This window comes from Peromyscus eremicus, chromosome 22 (assembly GCF_949786415.1).
Source record: "Peromyscus eremicus chromosome 22, PerEre_H2_v1, whole genome shotgun sequence".
Classification (NCBI taxonomy): Eukaryota; Metazoa; Chordata; class Mammalia; order Rodentia; family Cricetidae; genus Peromyscus; species Peromyscus eremicus.
Window position 1 is genome coordinate 21433882 of NC_081437.1, and position 21619 is coordinate 21455500.

At 51.8% G+C, this 21619-nt stretch overlaps 1 protein-coding gene across 1 annotated transcript in view; it reads right to left on the minus strand.

The window, feature by feature from the left end:
• Positions 1-13442, minus strand: part of Togaram2 (TOG array regulator of axonemal microtubules 2) — a 49509-nt gene extending 36067 nt beyond the window's left edge. Inside the window, exons 1-5 of the mRNA XM_059248179.1 lie at positions 13415-13442; positions 11148-11261; positions 8475-8765; positions 7169-7371; positions 6117-6307 (exon numbers count right to left, since the gene is read on the minus strand). Of these exons, the coding sequence (XP_059104162.1) occupies positions 6117-6307; positions 7169-7371; positions 8475-8765; positions 11148-11261; positions 13415-13442 (827 nt within the window). The remainder of the gene's footprint in view (positions 1-6116; positions 6308-7168; positions 7372-8474; positions 8766-11147; positions 11262-13414) is intronic.
• Positions 13443-21619: the final 8177 nt, after the last annotated feature.

A 21619-nucleotide genomic window follows, 5' to 3' on the forward strand; every position in this document is an offset into this window, starting at 1 on the left:
GGAAAACAGAGTCAAATAAAACACACCTGTCAATCATTTTATACCACTCTAGCAGAACTAGAAGGGGCCAGAGAATTTTTGAAAACTAGACCAACATTCTCCCTTCACAGACGGGAAAACTGAGGCCCATCAACCTTCATTTCCAAATATCATAGAATCTCATCATCACTCTATATTTTCCCAATCAATGGATTTAAAGTTTGTGGTTTTTTTTTTAAGTAGACAGATAGAGATGGGTTCCTCAATTTTCTCCTGCCCCTAAATCTAGTCATCCATCACCTTGAGAGAGCCAGCTAACCAGGGGTTCACTGGAACTGGGGCTGCCATCTGGGGATGCTCAGGACTGGAAAGGGCATTTTGTGTCTGTGTTTCTACACAGCTCTTTGGTCACAGGTCCTCTGCCTCACCCATGTCTGCATGAAGGGTCCCTCTGCTTCTGGCAGGGTGGAAAGGGGCTAAGAAGACGCAGATGTTCAGGGGCCCACTGCTCAGGACAAGGTCTGTGAGAGCGCCACAAGATGTGAGACACCATGGCAGCCCTTATTGTATGCCACTTGCAATGTCACCCCCAGCTGACAGCCAGAGACAAATTGTGCTCTAAGATCTTGTATATATCCAATTTCTCACCTACACCCCAAAAGGACACCTAGAAAGCCTTGTCTGACAGGCTGTCCCTGTTTATAGGCACCTGGTGACATGGTCTCCTGGCCCAAACACCCATGCTAGCCATCTGAGGGCTAGCTCATAAAAACATACGGGGTGTCATGTGCATCCCCTCAGGCACATCCCACACAACTGAGCCAGGGGCACAGGAGAAGCATCTGCCATTGAGGTGTCCCCACTAGGCCTGCCTCTCAGGCCCAGCTCGATGTCCTGTCCCAGAGCGTCCTGGACAACAGTCTGACACTCTGCCAGCTGCCTCACCGTGCTGAGCTGATTAGTCAGGGACCTGCCAGGAAGTTGCTCACCCTCCTGCCAGTCAGCACAGCAGCCTGGGCTCAGAGTGCCCCTCGTAAGTTGTGGCCTCTTTTCCTAACCCCTAATCACTCTTCACCACAGCAAAGCTTTGCTTCACCCCATGCCCTCTCCACGGCAGATCATCAACCCCAAAGGGACGACCTTCAATGTTCATTCCCCTCCCTTCTCCCTCCCTCCTCTTTCCCCTTCTCCCTCCCTCCTCCTTTCCCTTCTCCCTCCTCCTGGAAAGCTGCCCTCCCCTCCCCCACATCCACCCTCAGGTTGGCCCTGCTCCCCTGACCTTTGAATCTGCTGACAGCAACTGTATGAGGTTTGCGGGAGGTGGTTTAATGTCTCGCTCTGTCCAGGGAGGACATCTCCATCACTCTACGCTTAGCACAGAGCAAGAGGCCTCTGCTTGATGTCTCAGGCCCACTCTGCCCCAGTGCGACCCCAGTGCACTTCTGACCGGGTCGTCTCCCAGGCTCTGTGAGCTCACTGAGCCTCAAGGTGGCCTGGATCAAACTACTCAGCCTGGTTCACCTGGTTCATCGAAAAGGAACAGCGCATCTCCCTTGTCTGGACTGTCATGAGCTACATGAATTGGTGTGCATCCTGGTGCTGAGTAGGTGGATGCCAATAAGTACTATTCCAGCCTTCCTAGTCGCTGGCACAGGCTTGTCACCACTCTATTGTGTGGTGACATCTTCCCCATCCATCTGTGAAATGAGGGGCCCTCAGGTCTCCCCTGGCCTAATTCTATAACCCAGTCCATGGACACCAAGAAGCAGAAACAGGATGAGTGCTCATGGGAATACGTACCCAGAGATGTGGGGGTCTTCTCCAGAGGCCCATTCTCGCAAGTCAATCTTAAAGGAAGAGAGAGAGAAAAGAACTGTATGAGATCCGGTTAGCCAGAGACACCGGGGCGAGAAGCCTGGGGTTACTCCAAGGTGGGGAGACAGTGAGATGGACAGAGAGATGGGGCTGGTTTCCGTGCCAGAGATGGAGCTCCTTACACAAAGACTAGGTTGGTTGGTTATCCACCAGGCCAGGCTGGGAGTCAGGCACTGTGCTAGGCGGTTCCCTGGCTGTTCAACCATGTTTCCTAGGTAACAGCATCCACATGGAAACTGCTGTCTTAAACTAGAACCATGTCACCAGGCGGTGGTGGCACATGCCTTTAATCCCAGCACTCGGGAGGCAGAGCCAGGCGGATCTCTGTGAGTTCGAGGCCAGCCTGGTCTACAGAGCACGCTCCAGGACAGGCACCAAAACTACACAGAGAAACCCTGTCTCGAAAAACCAAAAAAAACCAAAAAACAAAAAACAAAACCCTTAGACCCATGTCTGACTCTACCCAGATGGAAGACCTAGGACTTCTCCCTCAGCTCCTGCCACAGCCCCTGCCTTGGCCTGTGCCTCACGGCAAGTGTTTTAGCCGCTAAGCCTCCTCTCCTTCCCCCTCACTGCTCACCACACTTTTTAAAGATGTATGTACATGCTGTACAGGCCTGTTTGTATCGGTGTTTCGTTATGGGGGTGCATGCACGGAATGGTGCCTGTGCAAATGTGTGTGCCCGCGTGTGTCCGGAGGCTCGAGGCTGATGTAGGGTGTCTCCCTCCACCACCCTCCACCTTACGCTTTGAGGCAGGGTCTCTCCCTGAACACAGAATTCACTGCTTCGGCTGGGGTGGCTACCCAGCTTGCTCTGAGGAGCCCGTCTCCACCTATCACATACGGGGTTCATAGGATGGGCCGTGATGGCCACCGGATTGCGTGGGGTTCTAGAGATCCAGTTCTCATGTTGATACTGCAAACGCTTTACCTACCAAGAAGCCATCTCCCCAGCCCCACAGTGGCCTTCGGAAGTCAGAGCTTGTCTAATCCCCTCCACCTGAGGACCTTTGATGACACCTACTTGCTTCAAGAGTGGGGTTACACCCCTCGGGAAGGCACTCACGCATAGGCCCCTCAGACAGGCGGAGCCTACCTTCAGCAGACTCTTCACAGCTTCCTAAACACCTGCCATCCCTCTCTGTGTGTATCTTTCTCCTTCATCTTACATTGTCTCTCCTTCAAAATTCCCTCAGGAAATCACCCCAGCTTGATTGAGACGCTTTTCTATTGAGCCTCCCAACATGGCAGGCAACCTTCTGCCTCACCTCCAGTCTCACTGGACTTGGACTCAATGATTTGCACACAAGTCTCTCTTATCCCCCAAAGACTTATTCACCCTGGTTTCCAAAGCACCTTGCAGAAGTAGGCACTTAATAGTTAAGTAAATAAATGATTAGGTGGATGAATGAATGAATGAATGAATGAATGAATGAATAAGTGGCAATAGAATGAATTTCCCATCCGTTTTCTAGGCAGCCTTACAGAATTACAGATGGACAGCAGAAGACTGGTGTTTTTTCTGTGTGACTAATTCATGCCAGGCACTGAGCTTAGCATCACACACAGCTTTTTGAGATACGGCCCTTGTCCTATAAAGTGCCAAGTTTAAACCAGACAAAATAAATAAGATGAACCAACATAAAAAAAAAAAACAAATCAATTTAATTAGCCAAGATTTGTTAGTTCAATCAATGAAACAGTGGAAGGGAGGTGGGTGGGGGTGGATAGGCAGTCCGTGTCGTGCGGACAAAGCCAAGGTGGCCACTTCCTGTCCTTGCCAGCCACGAAAGCCAGGTGAGGCAGGGGTGGAGGACAGCGCTGTTGTGCAGGACAGAAAAGGGCCACGTCGTTGTCGTCGGAAGTGAGGCTCCGGCTCGGGAATCGGCACACCCACAGAGGCGTGAGGCGGACCCCATACATAGCACAGGAGGAGGGTCAAACCAAGCCAACTCCTCTCAGAGCTGCCGGCAGCGAGGGGCGAAGGGAGGAAAAGGTCATAGAAGGGCTCCCTGGGGACTGAAAACGGGAGGGGGGGGCTGGAGACGGCAGATCAGGACCTTTGGGGTGAAGTCACTAAGCAGCTCTAAGTGCAAAGCTGGAGGGAATGACGGGGACAAGAACCAGGTGGGAGCTTCTGGGAATTCTGTTGTTGTAAGAAAGGTATCAGGAGGGGCAGTCTGTGAGGGACCGGAGCCAGACTGCTGAAGGTACAGGCAAAGGGCAGCTCCTCCATGGAAGGGCAATTTGGGGAAGCACAAGCTGCCTCACGTTGCCATAGTAATGTGCATTCCCTTTTCCCTGCACTTCCTCTAAGCCTGGCCAGCATCTGCCATGAGAAACCAGAGGTTCCCAGTGAAAGCGTGGGTCTCCAGGGAAAGGCCAGGCCACAGCAAAGTCACCCAGAGCCCCCTGGGTCCTGGAGGTCATGGGCACAGGTAAAGACTCCAGAAGAAAAACCAGAAATTTTGAGGATGGGTAAATTTAAGTGACAGATGAAAGGGAACATGTAAGAGACTGCCTGGAAGTCACGGGTGTAAAACCAGAGAGGAGAGGAAGGAGAAAAGAGTGAGGGCTGGCCACAGTCCAGAAGATACGAGAAAGTGCCGGGCGGTGGTGGCACACACCTTTAATCCCAGCACTCGGGAGGCAGAGCCAGGTGGATCTCTGTGAGTTCGAGGCCAGCCTGGTCTACAGAGTGAGATCCAGGGCAGGCACCAAAACTACACAGAGAAACCCTGTCTGGAAAAATAAACAAACAAACAAACAAACAAGATACAAGAAAGTCAAGTCACGAGCTGGGAGGAAAGGCCTTGGGCAGAGCAAGGACTCTACCATTAATGCTACAGAGAGGAGAGGAATCTGGGCATGAGGAGGAATGTTCGACTGTAAGGAAGGCCAGTCTGGAGGAGCAGGTGAACCACACGTGTGAGTGAAAATGGAAGAGAGCTCCCACCCAGGAGCAGGTGCATGGACACGTTCCCACATCCCACAGAGGCTGGAGCATGTGGGTGTGCACAAAGGGCACGTGGGTGTGTACAGAGGAGAAGGCAGTTCAGGAGACAGGAGATCAAGGAAGCCAGAGAGAAATGGGAGACTTTGGGACATCAGGCCAAAGAAATGTGACCACTCTATGTAGTAGTTTAAGTGAGAAACATCCCCCATAGTCTCGGCATTCGGAAACTTGGTCCAGGGTAGGTGGCAATGTTTGGATAGGTTTAGGAGGTGTGGCCTTGCTGGAGGAGCTACGTCACTTGGGGGCAGGCTCTGGGGTTTCAAAAGCTTTGTGCTATTCCCAATGTTCTCACTCTGATTCCTGCTTGAGGCTCAAGATGTGAGCTCTCAGCATTTTGTACCACCATGCCCGACGCTTCCCCGCCATAAGGGACTCTTACTCCTCTGGAACTGTAAGTCCAAATAAACTCTTTCTTTTATAACTTGCCTTAGCCCTGTGGAATTTTATGATAGCAACAGAAAAAGAGATTAATACACCATACTAGGAGAGCCAGGATCATGCTTGGTGAGCATACCCTTACACTCACGTACATTCAGAGACACATACACTCACATGTATGTATACATACTCATACACACACACACAAACGTGATCACAGACATACACTCACAGACATGTGCATATGAATTCTTGCTCACTCGCTCTGACATGTCTGGGCTGGCCACTGGATGCTGAGAGCCATTTAGAAGGCTCTGCCTGCCTGTTTTCTTTACAAAAAGATTCATAATAACTCAGAGCCTCTGCCTGAACTGTTTCTGGGTGTGACGACCTCTTTTTAAGTCCAAAAGTTTTACGGAAAACCCATACGCTCACACATATGCATACACAAACATGCCCACACATGAGCATACACTCATATCCATGATAATGGTGGTGGTTTTAGTATATCAGTTAAGAAAATATGTAATAATAGAGATCCACCATGAACTTGATCATGCCCTAAAACAATTTCATTCATCACTATGGCAACCATAGACATGAAGAAACTAGAGAACAGGATGCCCACTTCGCTTGTCAAGTATGCCTTCATGGACCAGAGAAGCTCCAACATCAGCGCTATGGCCTCCCCAGGTCTGGGGTTCATGGGTGGGGCATTTTACCCTTTCCACACGTGGTAACTCCAAGCTGTGTCTGCCATGGTGACTCAGCAATGGGGAGCCCAAGGGAATTTGGGGGTGGAGGGGGTGCACAAGCTACAGGAGAGATGACTACAAACAGACATGAGATTTGAAGTTGGCCCCTTACCGAGTCTGTGGGGCCCTTGGTCCGGTTAGCACATCCTGGCCTGGACCCAAGGGGCTGGGCAAGGAGTCAGGCCTGCAGGAAGAGGTCCCCGTGGGCAGCCGGGCCTTCGGAATGGGCGGGATCACGATGCCTCCTAGAGACTTGTGCATCTTCTCATCATTACAGTGCAGGTACTGCCTGGAAATCTGTACCTGGGAGGGGAAGGGAGCCTGGGCCTCAGAAGCATGACTCACCCATACGTTCAGCTCCCAGTAACCTCACACAGAGTGTCTCCTGCCAGAGGCCGCTGGGGAAGGATGCTGGGAAATGCCTTTCGCTTCCCTTTTCAGTCTCTTAGCCTCACCCCAGCCCCTCCGGAAGGGTCAGTCCTTCCCAGCCACTCCAGGTGGGAAGGACTGACAAGCTCTTCTGTTGTTTTTATTATCATGTGGATTTGTTTTGTCTTGTTTTTGAAACAGGGTTTCTCTGTGTAGCTTTGGAACCTTTCCTGGAACTCACTCTGCAGCCCAGGCTGGCCTCGAACTCACAGAGATCCACCTGTCTCTGCCTCCCAAGTGCTGGGATTAAAGGCGTGCACCACCACCGCTCCGCTGTGTTTTTTTTTGTTTTTTTTTTTTTTTAATCTTCTCATTTTAGAAGAATCTTTGACCATACAGAGCTGGAAGGGACCCTCTAAAACACCCAAAGCTCTGCTTTTACAAATATATAAAAGAGGGCCAGGAAGAGGTTTTATTGGCATTAAACAAGAGATGACCAGAAAACCAGGCAAATCCCAGAGACATGAATACCAAGGCAATCCTGGGGGCCACCAACTCCAGGGCGGACGGTCTGGTAGCCCCTGTATCTTTCAGGCAGCCCCTTCCCCAAAACTCCCAGGCCAGCTGTGGAGGTCTGGAATGAAGGCCTGGAGTCCCTCTCAGTGCCATCCTGATCTAGAGGGCTGTCCTGAGACACTTAGAGAGATGCACAGAGCATGGGCCAAGCGTTGATAAAGGAAAGAAAAGCAGATATGGTGACCGCAGTAAAGCCCCAGAGATGTGGCGCCTCTTTACCTCCTGGGCACTGGTTCCCGAGTCCTGGAGATGCTGTCTGGCCCCAGGAGGGTCCAGGTCCTTCTCCTTGACACTGCTGGCCTCAGGGGTGGTGGGGATGCTCTGGATGGGAGGCATTGGCCTGGCGGCCCTCAGCAGCCTCTGTGAGGTGGTACGGGGGATGGTACTCCTCAGAGGAACTCCTCTGGGGCCTCCCCCAGGATCTGAGCAAGGGTAAGACGGGGAATGAGTTGGTTAGCACCTGGATCACGGGGAGCAGAGGGGGACCGCCATGCTAACCTAGGCCTTGTGTCTCGGGAGGAGGAGGGATGACCAAGGGAGAGAGCGGGGCTCCCTCCAGCCCTATGCTCGACCCCCACCAAAACACCAGATAAGCAGTGGGTTTTGAGGGTCCGTTTTCATTTCCACAGAACTCGGTAGAAACGCAAACCAAGGTCAAAGATGGAATGAGTGGAAGGACAAGAGCCGTGTTGGCCTAAGAGAGGGGACAGCTGGCCCTGGCTGGAAGCTGTGTGACCCTGCGCGTTCCTGACTTCAGATCTAAAATGTCCCTCCTCAGACTCATGTTTGGAACACTGTCTCCCCAGCTGGCTGTGCTATTTGCAGCAACCGTGGAGGCTTTCGGAGATGAGGCCCAGCTGGAGGAGGGAGGAAGTAGGTCACTCGGGAGAGGCCTTTGAAGGTCACAGCCCAGACCCTGGGTCCAGCCTTGGGCTCGGCTTCCTGGTTTGTGAGCGGCCTCAGACACACGATGCACACCCACTGCCCTGAACGGGGCCTTCCCCACCTGCCTTCCCCACCACGGCTTGAGGCTGTGAACCAAAATAAATCTTCCTTCCCTTCAATTGTTTCCGTTCTGTGTGTTTCTGTTCAGAGATGTGAAAGTAGTAATATAGCCACGAAGACTCAAGGAATGGACTCCATAGAATGTCAGCCGTGGGGCCTGCTGAATCCCAGTCACTCTGTGTACTGACACAAAATGCCAGTCTGGTGCCAGGCAGACACAAAGGGGCTAATCAACTTCTTCCCCCTCCCCACTTCTTCTCCAGCTACCGATGTGGGGTAGAGCTGCCCTGACACTCCTAACCTAGACTAACAGACACGCTGCCTCTCTTCCAGCATCTCTTAGGGTTTCTTCTCCTCCCCACCTCCTATGCATCCCACAAAACCCCACCCCATCAGTAGAAGCCCACTCACCAGCCCGAGTGGACCCCCCAAGAGGCTGAACACCTGCTAATCCTCATAGCCTGGGTGGCCTGGAGTCCTCGACCTCAGGGTGGCGGGTGATGGCGGGGTCATGGCTCACCTTGAGAAGACGCGGCCATGCCTTCCGACAGCCGCCTCTTCTTCTTGAGCTTGTCCTTAATCTGGATGGTGTCTCGGGCCACACTGCTGGCCTCTGATTCCAGGGAGGGGATAGCTGCCACAGGGTGAGGCCCCAAGGGCAGAGCTCCGAGGTTCCTGGGGTAGCCATTCCTGGCCGGCCAGCCTTTCAAAGGAGTATCCAATGGGAGGCGACTCTGGTCCTTGTGTCCACTCAAGAGCTGTGATGGCTTCTCACTGCGTAGCGGGACACTTGACCCTGGCTGCAGAGAGGCTGAGAGAGACGGAGACACGGTGTCTTCTCAGCCAAGACCCAAGGTGGCACCAGACACCAGCAAGCTGGTTAGTATTACGTCCAGGGAATAGTCAGCCATATGCCCAGTGAATCCCAGTCATTCTGTGTTTCTGTCGTTCCTGGGGACCATTCATAGATTAGTGGTGCCATGAGACACCTAACCCTGAATGAGACCCATGTCATGAAGTCTTCCGGGAATAAAAGGGGATCTATAGGCAGCAGCCTTGTTGCAGAATGGGTAAGGGATCCTAAATACCTAGGAAAAAGTCTGTCTGCCCTGGGAACATGTAGTGGTACTTGCTCCGCCCATGACTAAAGGTACAATGGCAGGAAGTACCGCCTCCTTTGGGTCGTATAGCCCAAGGTCATGGGCGGAGCAAATACCACTACAGGACCTTGTCCACCAGGCTCCAGGATCCAACCTTTGAGCACTGGCAACAATATCCAACATGGATCCAGAGGACAAGCTGGGTCTTCAAAACAAGTCGCCCTACACGTAGACTTCGAGTCATGCAATTTCTCATTCCTCCAGCATTTAACAGGCACTGTCCGTGGACAGAGCACTGTCCAGACGGTGGAGGGACAGAGATGAGTGGAACACAGACTTTGTGATTAAGGGACTTTCAATTAGAGGAATATAATACGCTGTGAATAGGTTCAAGGTAAAGATGCGATGTGCCCTGAGTTACAGAGAGAAATGTTCCATGTGCTCACTGTGTGAGTTGTGATGTAGAAGGCGTTGGTGAACCACGGGGCCCCGAGGAGTCCTAGGACCTGGGAGAGCAAGGGGAATGGTAGACAGGGAGCTCGCAAAGGTTCTGCCACATGGCTTCACTTGGAATCCCTGGACATAAGTCCTAAGACCTGACCCTCAGGCTGCAGAGGTAGGGCTGGAGCTGGAGTACAACCCAAGGACCGCCAAACTCCCCGACCAGCCACAACCCTGAGAGGACACAAGTCCCCAGAGCCATGCAGGCTTCCACTCAGAGCAAAGGGACTGAGCTCTGCCCTAGACAGTCTACAGCTAGACTGGAGCCGAAAGTCCAGGAGCAGAAGGTGACAGGGAGTCAAGGCAAGCATCAGACCAGGGCTGCCATGTTCGTGACTCCACCTCCTACTTCTCATGCTCGGTGCCTTCTTAACCCAAGATGCAGGCCCCTGGGGAGACAGGCCCTGGCTTGCTGGAGTTTGAGGGGTCCCAGATTCCCAGAAGAGCTAATCCATACTTGTTTGAGCCCACCAAGGTTTCCTAGTGGCTTTACCCAGCAGGACTGCATTAAGAGGATGATTGGGCCACGGGCCTGGGTACCAGGTGTTTGGAAGGGTCTACACTTGGCTGTATCTAGCAGGGGGGAGGTCTTTTTGCCTCACCCCTTGGCATTGTTATAAAAAGCCCTTTTGACTAAAGGTCTGGGCTGGTGGGTTTGACCCAGGCCCTCGCGAGGCTATCCTGTGTTTCTGTCTTTCCTCTCGTCGGCTAGGTATCTCTTTCAATCTAAATATTCTTCACTTCTTCCTTCTCAAGAGTACCCTGATCGTAAAAGTGGGGGCTGGTCCCCCACACATACTGAGAACACTGCTTTCCCATCCCTGGGGTCTCTCTCTAAGACCCTGATCCTCTAAGGAGACTTGTTTTGTCTATTTCTACCTTTTGCTTAAGCTTTTTGTTTGGATAGTTCCCTTTTTGTTTTTGTTTAGTTTGGTTTTCTTCTCCTCTACTCCTTAAAATAATTTTTAAAACTAGGCATCACGCCGGGCGGTGGTGGCACACGCCTTTAATCCCAGCACTCGGGAGGCGGAGCCAGGCGGATCTCTATGAGTTCGAGGCCAGCCTGGTCTACAGAGTGAGATCCAGGACAGGCACCAAAACTACACAGAGAAACCCTGTCTTGAAAAACAAAAACAAAAACAAACAAACAAACAAAAAACTAGGCATCACTCCACACATATAAAAGTTGGTATATAAATGTTTTGTCAGATTTAAATGGTCACAAGTGTATACTTTCCAGCTTTTAATTTTTTTTTTCTTTTAGATCGTCTTGTATAACCCAAGTTAGCGTCCAACTCATTGTGTGGCTGAGGATGATTTTGAACTCTGGTCCTCTGCTTCCCCCACCGTGCTAAAATTAGTCTCTAGGAGCACTTTAAACAAGGGCCACGATAAAAAAAACGCCTGCTCTAGTTTGAGACTATCCAAGCATCCAGATACCATGGCATCCTCCCCCGGGCTGGGTTCCAGCTCTGGGGTCAGTGGCCTTGACTGGGTAGTTTCTAGAGGATCATCTCCCATCCCATGCCAAAGACCCCAGAGAGGCCACCAGGGCCATTTGGTGTGACCACGTCACCAGGCCAGGTTCTCACCTTCACCATAAGGGAGAAGACTGGTGTCGATGCTTCCAGGTGGGGGCACGCGGAGCCCAGCACTAGTCCGGGGAACACTCCCACAGTACACAGCCGCAGGAGCCAGGACTTTGGCTATAAAAACAGAATCACAGGATAACGGTACCTCAGAGTCCTCTGGGGCCCAAACTAGGGTATAAAAGAAGAATAGGAGTACCCATACCCACCATCACTCTCCCCGGGGGTCTCTGCTAGAAGAGCCAAGGGCAGATCCTGGTCCTGACCCCAGAGCCTGGTCCACTGATCAGGGTACCAGCCAGACAATGACCTCAAACTAATCCCACAAAGCCTAGCAGCCCCGACCTCGATAGCATCTCTCTCTCTCATCAAATCCTGCCTGCTTCCTCCCTCATGCCTGCTTTCTCCCTCTCCGTCTGCTTTCTATCTCCCTCTCCGTCTGCTTTCTATCTCCCTCTGGCTTTGGGTCGAGCCCTTTTGATATGTTTTCTTCAGCCTCCTTCAGAGTTCCTCTCCTCCAGCAGCCGGTGAAACTGATCCCCGCTGACCACCGTCCTGGCTTCTGTCACAGTACATCGCAGGGCTCGCCCTGGACCACCCTCCGGCACCCATTACAGATAACTCCCTTACCAGAGAAGCCCCGGCCTTGGCAAAGCCCCTGGTTCAGAGCATCCCTTGCCTGCCTTGCTCTTAGAAGGCCTCCAGCACTGATCTCCAGTGTTCCCCCCACGGCTTCCCAGGTTTAGCAAATGGCACCCTTCATTTCCTAGTGCCTGCACCGTGCCGGGATTCTGGCCTGTACACATTGACCCAGAGGGTAGCAAGGCTGACCCTGTCCTCCCCTCAAGGAGACTGGAAGGCCAGTGACAGACAGGTGATGAAGAATGAGCAATAATGACACAGTAAGCCTTTGTAAGGGACAGAGATGAGAAGACTTTCCAGTAGGGGAGGAATAGAGCAGAAGCCAGGAAAAGAAGAGGGAGGTGGGTAGGGGGCCGCCCCTTTAAGAAACCTTCATCAAACCTACTACTATTATTCTGCTAAAGAAACATGGCAATAAATGACTCCTGTTGACATGGTGCTATACCCGTAGATCAGATCTCTCATCAGAGAAACTTCTTCTTGAAGTAGATGGGATTTAACACAGAGACCCACGACTGCACAGTGTACAGAGAGTGGCTTTGGAACACTCAACCCTAAATGAGATGTCTTCATCCAATCCCTCCTTTCAAGGCTCAGGGATCCACGTGGAAGGGGAGGTAGAAGGGTTATAAGAGCCAGAGGTGGTGGACGACCCCAAGAAAACAGCACCTTCCACACACAGCAGGGCTGAGACACATCTGAACTCAACTGAGAGACTGAGTCAGCACACACAAGACCTGTTCAAACCCGACAGAATCCCAGCGCCGGGAAGGGGAACTGGACACGGAGTTAAGTGTTAGGACACCTGACCAAGTTAGGACACCCCTAAGCGGCAAGCTATTGCAACTGGTGCCTGATAGAAAAGGGAAAATCAGTTTTTCTCCAATGAAGTAAAACTGACCACATCAACCACGATCTACAACAGGCTCCCATGCTCAGGAGCAGTTGGTCGACCCAAAACGAACTCCGTGGTTTATAGTTGTTATTGCTGTGGGTTATTTGTTTCATTTTGTTTTGTTTGGATTTTTTTTTCTGTCTTCTTCATTTTTTCTGTTTGTTTTTATTCTTTGTTTTGCTTTTGAGAGAGAGAGAAAAAGAGAGAGAAAGAGAGAGAGAGAGAGAGAGAGAGAGAGAGAGAGAGAGAGAGAGAGAGAGAGATAATAGACTTGGGTGGGCAGAGAGGTGGAGAAGATCTCCCCGCTGCTACCTTCTTTCCCAAGGTCACCATACACCCCCTATGCCTGGGCCCATCCAAGGTTGGTAGTAAGTCCACTTGACAGTCATCCAGTTCATCTGGGGCAGGGGGACATCGCTCAGCTTCCACCAGAAACTGGAATGCCTGCACTGTCTCCTGACCCAGCTACCCACAGGCTCACAACCATAAGATGGAATCAACCCTTCAAGGAACCAACCCACTGTGTCTTAGAGTAGACACAAAGCCAGCTGGAGGCCCCGGGCACTCCAAACCCCTGCAGGCCAGGGAGCTTTGCAGACAGTCAAGGCAACTGGAAGTCAGGACATCCAGTATCAGCATGTGGCCAGCCACCACCTGGCTACATCTCCCCAGTGGAGCGTGACCCCTGAACTATCCAAGGAATATATGTTCCCAGCCCATCAAGTTCCCCTACCTGGAAGGACATCATCACGGGTGTCCATGCCCTGAGTGGGGAAGGTGCCCACCAGGCTGTCTGAAGGTGGCAGATGTCCCTGGGCCCTGAGTGTAGTCAGGGGTCCAAAGGGTGCTGGCCTGTGACATCCAGGGCCCTGTGTACAAAACAGAAACAAAAACAAGAAACAAAACACTTTTAAACCCTCTGTGGCAATCCCCCAGAGCTAAAGCCTGGCTGAGATGAAAGTATCAATGGCAGGGCCGGCAATGCCCGGTCTTTTGGGCCCTTTGTCCTCTCTCAGAAAGGCCCTAGTTCCCAAGTCCCAAGGCCATGTGACTCTGGAGAGGAGTTCATTATGAGGAGTCTCAACGGAGCCAATCAACCTGTCACCCCTTGTCACTTGCACATGGCACCTTCAAGCCTCAGGGGATGTGTAATCCTGTCACTCTTTTCTAGTACTTTCTATTTTCTTCCAAAGCCCTTTCCCCAGCAGCTGCCTGGGAGCCTGTGGCAGATGCAGCTCCTCAGCTCACGTTTGGGGCGTTGGCAGGGTCTCCTCAATACTGTGCTCCAGGTTTTTGTTCTTGTTTTTCAGGTTAGGTATGCGCCGGCAAGAAGAGCATGGTGCTTGCTCTCTGCTCATTGAACAAGCTACACACCTCTAACGCTCTCGGCCCCCTTGACCATTTTGTTTACCTCAGCTTGGCCACTCTGAGCCTCTTCCCTGCCTCCCTCAAGCCTTTGGGGTCAGCCATCTTGCCCCTGACTGCACTTCACTTTCTCTTTGACAGGGGTCTCACTGCGGGCTCTGCAAGTCCACACAGGTTTATTTATGCCTCCTTCACCTGATTAGCCACAGAGTTGGGCCTCTCAAGTATCATTCCTGAGAGTGTGTCCCTCCAGATGCCGTCTGGGGACAGGCAAGAACACTGTGCCAGCATCCTTTTGTTGAGCAACAAACCCCAGCTCAGGAACCGAGAAACCTGCCTTCTGCCTGGAAGACAGCCTGCCACAGGCCCTGCTCCAGCCCCAGGGGAATCCCTGGAAATGTCTGGTCCAACAGGTTGAATGAAGCTCAGTCAGCTTCCCAGACCTAGCTCTGATCCAGCCTGTCCCGCTGCCTAGCACCTCAAGCCAGTTGGGTCCTGTGTCCCAGAATTGTCCTCAGTGACTACCGGGATGAGAAAGATTGAACCACATAGTGGTAACAGCAGCCAAGAAGGCCTGCGAGACATAGCGGTTCTTCCGAGGCAATGGGGAAGAGTCTATTCCACGCTCCACCCTTCAGCCAGAGAGCCGAGAAAGAGTCTCACCATACTACCCAGGCCACCAGCTTCCCTGGAAGGCCCAGGACCACTCTGGGCCTAAATGAAAGCCCAGGACCTGGAATCTGGAGCCTCAGAGGCCCGAAGGGTTGACTCTCATCAGAGGATGCACTGTCTGTGGACAGCCTAGGTAAATAAGCCACATTTATCTACATTTGTGTTTGCAACCATGGCAGAAGATCTCCATCACCTATAGTCTGACTAAAATTCCAGATCAAAGGCTGGGCAGTGGTGGTGCACGCCTTTAGTCCCAGCACTCGAGAGGCAGAGGCAGGCGGATCTCTGTGAGTTCGAGGCCAGCCTGGTCTACGGGGAGAGTTTCAGGACAGGCTCCAAAGCTACACAGAGAAAACCTGCTCGTAAAACAAAACAACAACAACAAAAAATTTACAGACTGAGACACTACCACACAGCCCCTCCAACACACACACACACACACACACACACACACACACACACACACACACACACACTGAATTATTCTAGTAAGCAGGCTACAAGGCTGTGTCTGTCACTTTAACTCCAAAGTGATTTTTGGAGTGATAAACAGGACTAAGCCACTGGCCTACAGTTCCGGTCCATCCTATAGTAAGAGCTTAGCTCCTCATCTCTCCCCATCTCTTAGGTTGTCAAGGTGCCTCAGTTTACTCAAAGTGATCCTTTCTAAACAGGCCATTTGGAGTTGCCCAAGAGCACAGAATGTGTGCGGTTTTTTATAATCCTGTTACTGTAGTGCCTTGTGAACAGGATCGTCCTCACGGGCTACCTCCTGGAAGTCAGAATGTCCACAGGCTGAGTCAGCCCTGTTCCTCCATGTCCCTGGGAACTCACAGGAAGGAAACAGTTGGCCATCACCTCGCTTCCCATAGTACATCTATCAAGCAACCCTGCTGAAGTTCAGGCAAATCTTCATCTTCAACCCCCTTCGTCCCCAAAGAGCCACAGAACAGGGTCTCCCGGGCACCCGCCCAAGAGGAGGTGGCCACAGTGGCTAATGGACAAGCAGACGTGTCCCATGTGACAGCCAGGAGTAGCACCCACCCCCAACCCAGAACGATCACTCAGGCCCAGGATGTGGTGGGCATTCAAAGATCCCCGTCCCTCAGACAAAAGTCAGAATGAGGAACTCCAGTGCACACAGACAGAACTCTGGATTTAGCTCAGAGGCCGTTCAGGCCCTGTCCCCTAGGTAGAATTCACTGAGGTCCCATTTGCACACGACACTGTTCTGGCCATGAAAGCCTTACTCCCTCTCTGCCTGTTGGATAATCCAGCCTCAACCTGAAGAGCTCAATGAGCCAGCAGGTTCTAATAACCAGGATTTTATTCTCATCCCTCCATGTTCCACACTGCCCCCCCCAGGCAGCTGATTCCTTCACTCTCAGCCTCAGTTTCCCTCCAATAAACATTGTCTGCTCCTTTCCATAAAGCTATGGTGGCCGGGTGGTGGTGGCGCATGCTTTTAATCCCAGCACTCGGGAGGCAGAGCCAGGCGGATCTCTGTGAGTTTGAGGCCAGCCTGGTCTGCAAAGTGAGATCCAGGACAGGCTCCAAAGCTACACAGAGAAACCCTGTCTCGAAACAAACAAACAAACAAACAAACAAAAGAGCTATGGTGACCCACACTGCAGGAATGAAGCTTCAGGACAGAAGGGACTCGGGTTTCCAGTAGAAAGGAAACCAAGTTAGCATTGACTCCGGAGTGTGTCAGCCTCAAGGGCAAACTGCAACCGCCCCTGTGCCTCTCACAGACCACAGAGCCAGGGCCAGGGCCCTGCTCACCTCGTTTCCCAGGGAACTACTGTCCCAAAGAGAAGAGCAAACAGCTCAGGCAGCAGGGCAGGGCAAAACCAAACAAAACCCACAGGAAAATCCCTGGGCATGGCAGCACACACCTGCCATCCCAGAGCTGGGGAGGAGGCAGAGAGAGAAGGAGGCCCGAGGCTGGCTGGTCAACTGTCTAGACGAATAGAAAGAGTCACATTCAGTGAGAGACCCTGTCAGAAGATGACCTGGCGAGCAATTGAGGGAGACATCCAGTGTCAACTGTGCTGTTTGGGGACAGGGATGAGTGATGATGAGTGGGTGGGAGAGAAAGAAGCTGATGAGGTGAAGAGACGATTCCTTGAAGGATGCATGAGAAGGTCAGGGAGTGGGGGAGCTGGAGGCAGGGGGAGGGTGGCCTCTAGGGGGGAGGGGACGCTTTAAGGAGTCAGGCACAGGCAGTAGATCATTGAGGACATGATCCTGAAAGGGATGTTGGGACCTCAGCTTTTCTCACGGTGTCTTCTCTTCCCCGTCCGCCATGAGAGAAGCAGCTTTGCCCCACCCTGTACATCCTGCCATGATGCTCCCCTCACCACAGGCTCAGAAACAACAAAGCCAATGACCATGGACCTCAGAAACCGTGAGCCAAAAACCAACCTGTCCTTCAAGTTGGTCTCCTCAAGCGTTTTGCCACAGCAATGGAACGCTGACTAACACGAGTCCCAAGTCACCTCCACCCTCACCAGGGAGACTGATGCCCAGCTAGACCCACCACACCCTGTGTGGAGGCATCCTCGCCCCGCCCACCCACTCAGGGCTCCTGGATCCCACGGAGACTGGCTTACAGACCAGCAAGAAGACATTTCAGAGAAAGGCCCCACACACAATTGGACTCCCCCTCCACCGTCTCTACAGCCACTGGACTCCCCGATGGTACACCATCCCTCCATCATGAGATAAGATGGAACTGATACTCCTGTAAGCCCCCTGCCGTTTCGATAACAGGAAAGGCAGGTCAGCTAGCAGCCTGCAGAGTCTAAGAAAGTTCTGGGGAGATGGCCTGGTTGGTAAAATACTTTCTGTACAGTCACGAGAATCCTAGTTCAAACCCTCAGAACTCATTTAAAAAAAAAAAAAAAGGAGGGGGCAGGCACAGTGGCCTGTGGATCCCTGGGGCTCCTGGCCATCCAGCCTCACCCACTCAGTGACCTTCAGGCCAGCAAGACCCTGACTCAAAAAAATCAAGGTGGTCAGCATCTACTAAATGGAACCTGGGGCTGGTCTCTGGCCTCCACATGTACCCACACACAAACATGCATCTACACACACTTTCACATGTGCACACTCACCAGGGAATACAAAAGGGCAAACACAATGCCTGGTGCACAGCAATAACTCAATAAATGTTAGTAGTGTAGATAAATGAATGAATTCAAGGTGGAGGCATGTCATCACGGACAGTCTTGCCAAGAAAAGCTTAAATGAGGAAACTTCATGTCCATCAGCCCTGGGCTGCTCTGCATCAGGACCTGTACTACATGCTTCCCAGGGTGCCACTAACCCTGGAAATAGAGCAAGAAAGTAGATGTTAGGACCCTCACTTTATAGGTAAGATGACGGAGGCTCAGTGAGCTTAGGTAAGGAATCAAGACCACAGCTCTGCATCGGAAGAGTCAAAGCCAGTGGTTTCCATGGAAGCTGACACGTATTGGATTTCAGACTGTCACTCAGGAGCCAACAGACACACCACCTGCTGACCATGTGGCCTCAGGCACATGCGTACACCTCTGTGAACTTGTGTTTCACAGCAAAATGGAATTAAAAACATCTCTTTCACAAGGTTATCAGGGCTACTCAAGGGGCTGGAGAGCTGGCTCAGTTACCAAGAGTGCTCGCTGATCTGGCACAGGACCTGAGTTCAGTTCCCAGAACCCACGGCTGGCAGCTCACAACAGCCTGTAACTGATACCTGCCTTTTGGCCTCTGCAGGCACCCACATATATGCACATAGAGACAGACAGACAGACAGACAGACAGACAGACAGACACACACACACACACACACACACACACACACACACACACACAAACACACATCCCTAAATAATAATAAATCTTCAAAAAACAGAAGTGTACTCAGAAAATCTAACAGTTGTTGAATGCTCAACCCATCTCAACTTCTCCAAGGCTCAGGCACATCAAAAAAGAAAGACTGTAAGAGCTGGAGATGGGGAGGAGCACTGGGGAACACTCTTCTGGAGGAGCTGGAGATGGGGAGGAGCACTGGGGAACACTCTTCTGGAGGAGCTGGAGATGGGGAGGAGCACTGGGGAACACTCTTCTGGAGGAGCTGGAGATGGGGAGGAGCACTGGGGAACACTCTTCTAGAGGAGCTGGAGGTGGGGAGGAGCACTGAGGAACACTTCTGGAGGAGTTGGAGGTGGGGAGGAGCACTGGGGAACACTCCTCTGGGGGAGATGGAGATGGGAAGGAGCACTAGGGAACACTCTTCTGGGGGAGCTGGAAGTGGGGAGGAGCACTGGGGAACACTTCTGGAGGAGTTGGAGGTAGGGAGGAGCACTGGGGAACACTCTTCTGGGGGAGATGGAGATGGGGAGGAGCACTGGGGAACACTCTTCTGGGGGAGATGGAGATGGGGAGGAGCACTGGGGAACACTCTTCTGGGGGAGCTAGAGGTGGGGAGGAGCACTGGGGAACACTCTTCTGGGGGAGATGGAGATGGGGAGGAGCACTGGGGAACACTCTTCTGGGGAGCTGGAGATGGGGAGGAGCACTGGGGAACACTCTTCTGGGGGAGCTGGAGATAGAGAGAGCACTGGGGAACACTCCTCTGGGGGAGATGGAGATGGGAAGGAGCACTAGGGAACACTCTTCTGGGGGAGCTGGAGGTGGGGAGGAGCACTGAGGAACACTCCTCTGGGGGAGCTGGAGATGGGGAGGAGCACCGGGGAGCACTTTCTCTGTAGCTGTTGTGTTCATTAACTCACTACAGCTGTGGCTACCCGGACAAGATCAAGTCAGTTACAGTAGTCAACATTCCAGCACAAAGCGGTCTCAGTGGGTCATTAAAAAAGACATGAAGCCAGCAGTGGTGACACATGCCCTTAATCCCAGCGCTTGGGAGGCAGAGGCAGGAGGAGCTCTGAGTCTGAGGTTAGTCTGGTCTACAAAACAAGTTCCAGGACAGCCAGGGCTGTTATACAGAGCAGCCCTGTCTCCAAAAAAAAAAAAAAAACAACAAAAAAAAAGGATATGAGGCAGAGAAGAGAGATATATTGGGGAGTTTGGGAGAAGAAGGGGATAGTTGAGGATAAATAGACTCACTATACACTGTATACATGTATGAAATTGTCCAAGAATAAAAGTAAATAAATTGTACATATATGTATAAATTATATATATGATGTATGTATTAAATAAATTATTATAAGCACACATATCATATATAATATATTAAAATACATACTATATAATATATAAATAATATATCACTTTTTTAATGGCCTGATGGCAAGCTGGGACAGAAGGAAGGAAAGTTCAAGGCCAGCCTGAGCAACTTAGTGTGACCCCGTCTCAAAATAAAAAGTCACATACGGTAAGCATTTTGCCTAGCATGTTTGAGGCCCTGGGTATAATCCCACGAGCTGAAAAACAAAAGACAATCATGGAATGCTGTGTCTAGCCCTCTCGGGCAACAGTGGGCACTGTTTAGTAACGGCAATTCCCGAAGGGGAACCCTGGGCCCATTGAAAGCTTTGGGGGCAGGAAGCTCCAGAGAGGTGTGTCTGCGGTCAGAGGCAGAGGGAAGATGCTCCCTCCACAGCATAACAGCCACATTTCCTGGGTTTTCTGGGATGAGCAGGGGACAGCTGGCAAGCTGGGTGAGGGCACTCGGAATAGCAGATCTGGTGCCACTTTGCCGAGAAAAGCTCCAGGAGACTCATTTAGAGAGACCGTTAACGTTGCAATGACCGCCGGAGACAGGACTGAGCATGCCATCAAGAACCCACACACACACCCCACACCCATAATCAGCACCTCACTTAACTTTTTTTTATGCCCCACAGAGCCATGGAATGTGACCTCCAGCGTGTGTGTGTGTGTGTGTGTGTGTGTGTGTGTGTGTGTGTGTGTGTGTTCGGGAGAATGAAGGAAGAGTGGCTAGGATGAGGCGGGAAGAGAGGCTGCTGAACGCATACGCGACTAGGACCACAGAATTTGAACAGCCTCCCCAGCCTCCCACCTAGGGAATTCCGATGTGAGAATCACAGGCCAAAAGATGCAGGACAGAGCTAGGGATGCAGCTCTAGGTAGAGAGCCTGCCTAGTGCGCATGAGGAGCCGGGTTTGATCCCCATCGCTGAAACCAAACAGAAGAGATATAGTTAAGTCTACGAGCAGAGAAAAGCTGCATTTAAGTTGTTTATGAAAACCAGCAGAGGTGCAGGGCAAACGTAGGCGCTACGCTTGACTGTCCAGGCTGGGCACTGCACAAGAGCATTGTAAGCAAGGGGATGCCACTCAGTGCCGGCGCTACAGTGGCATATTTGTTACGGCCTTTGATGACGAGCTTGGAACAGAGGCATCCTTTCCTAATTCACAGAAGGACATGCACAGGTGAGCTGTGGCCCTCAGGGCAACAGGACTCCTGATTTCTCTTTATATTTACAAAATCCACAATCTGTTGGATGTGGCCCCTTTTTACACGTCATGGTGATGTAAATATAAATGATGAGATGATGAATCCAAACACATACAGGATGCTGAACACAGCTGCCTGGACCTGCCACACCTGCTACAAATGTCCAAGCTGGGAGGCAATGGGGGGGGGGGGTCAACTATGCCCTTCCCTTGTAGAGGGGCACTGAGTATTGTCTGTCTGCTCCGGCCAAGCCTGCAGAGTGCGGCCTTAAACCACGGATAGAATTCCACATGGTTTCCGGCTGGAAAGACCAACGTCAAGGTGGTAGATGATTCAGGGCCTGCTGAGGTCTTGCTGGGCTACAGAGTGTTCTCCTTGTGTTCCCACATAGCAGAGAAGGAACAAGCTCTCTGGTCTCTTCTTGTGGGGGGGGAATGGGAGGTACTCATCCTTTCATGGGGACATGACT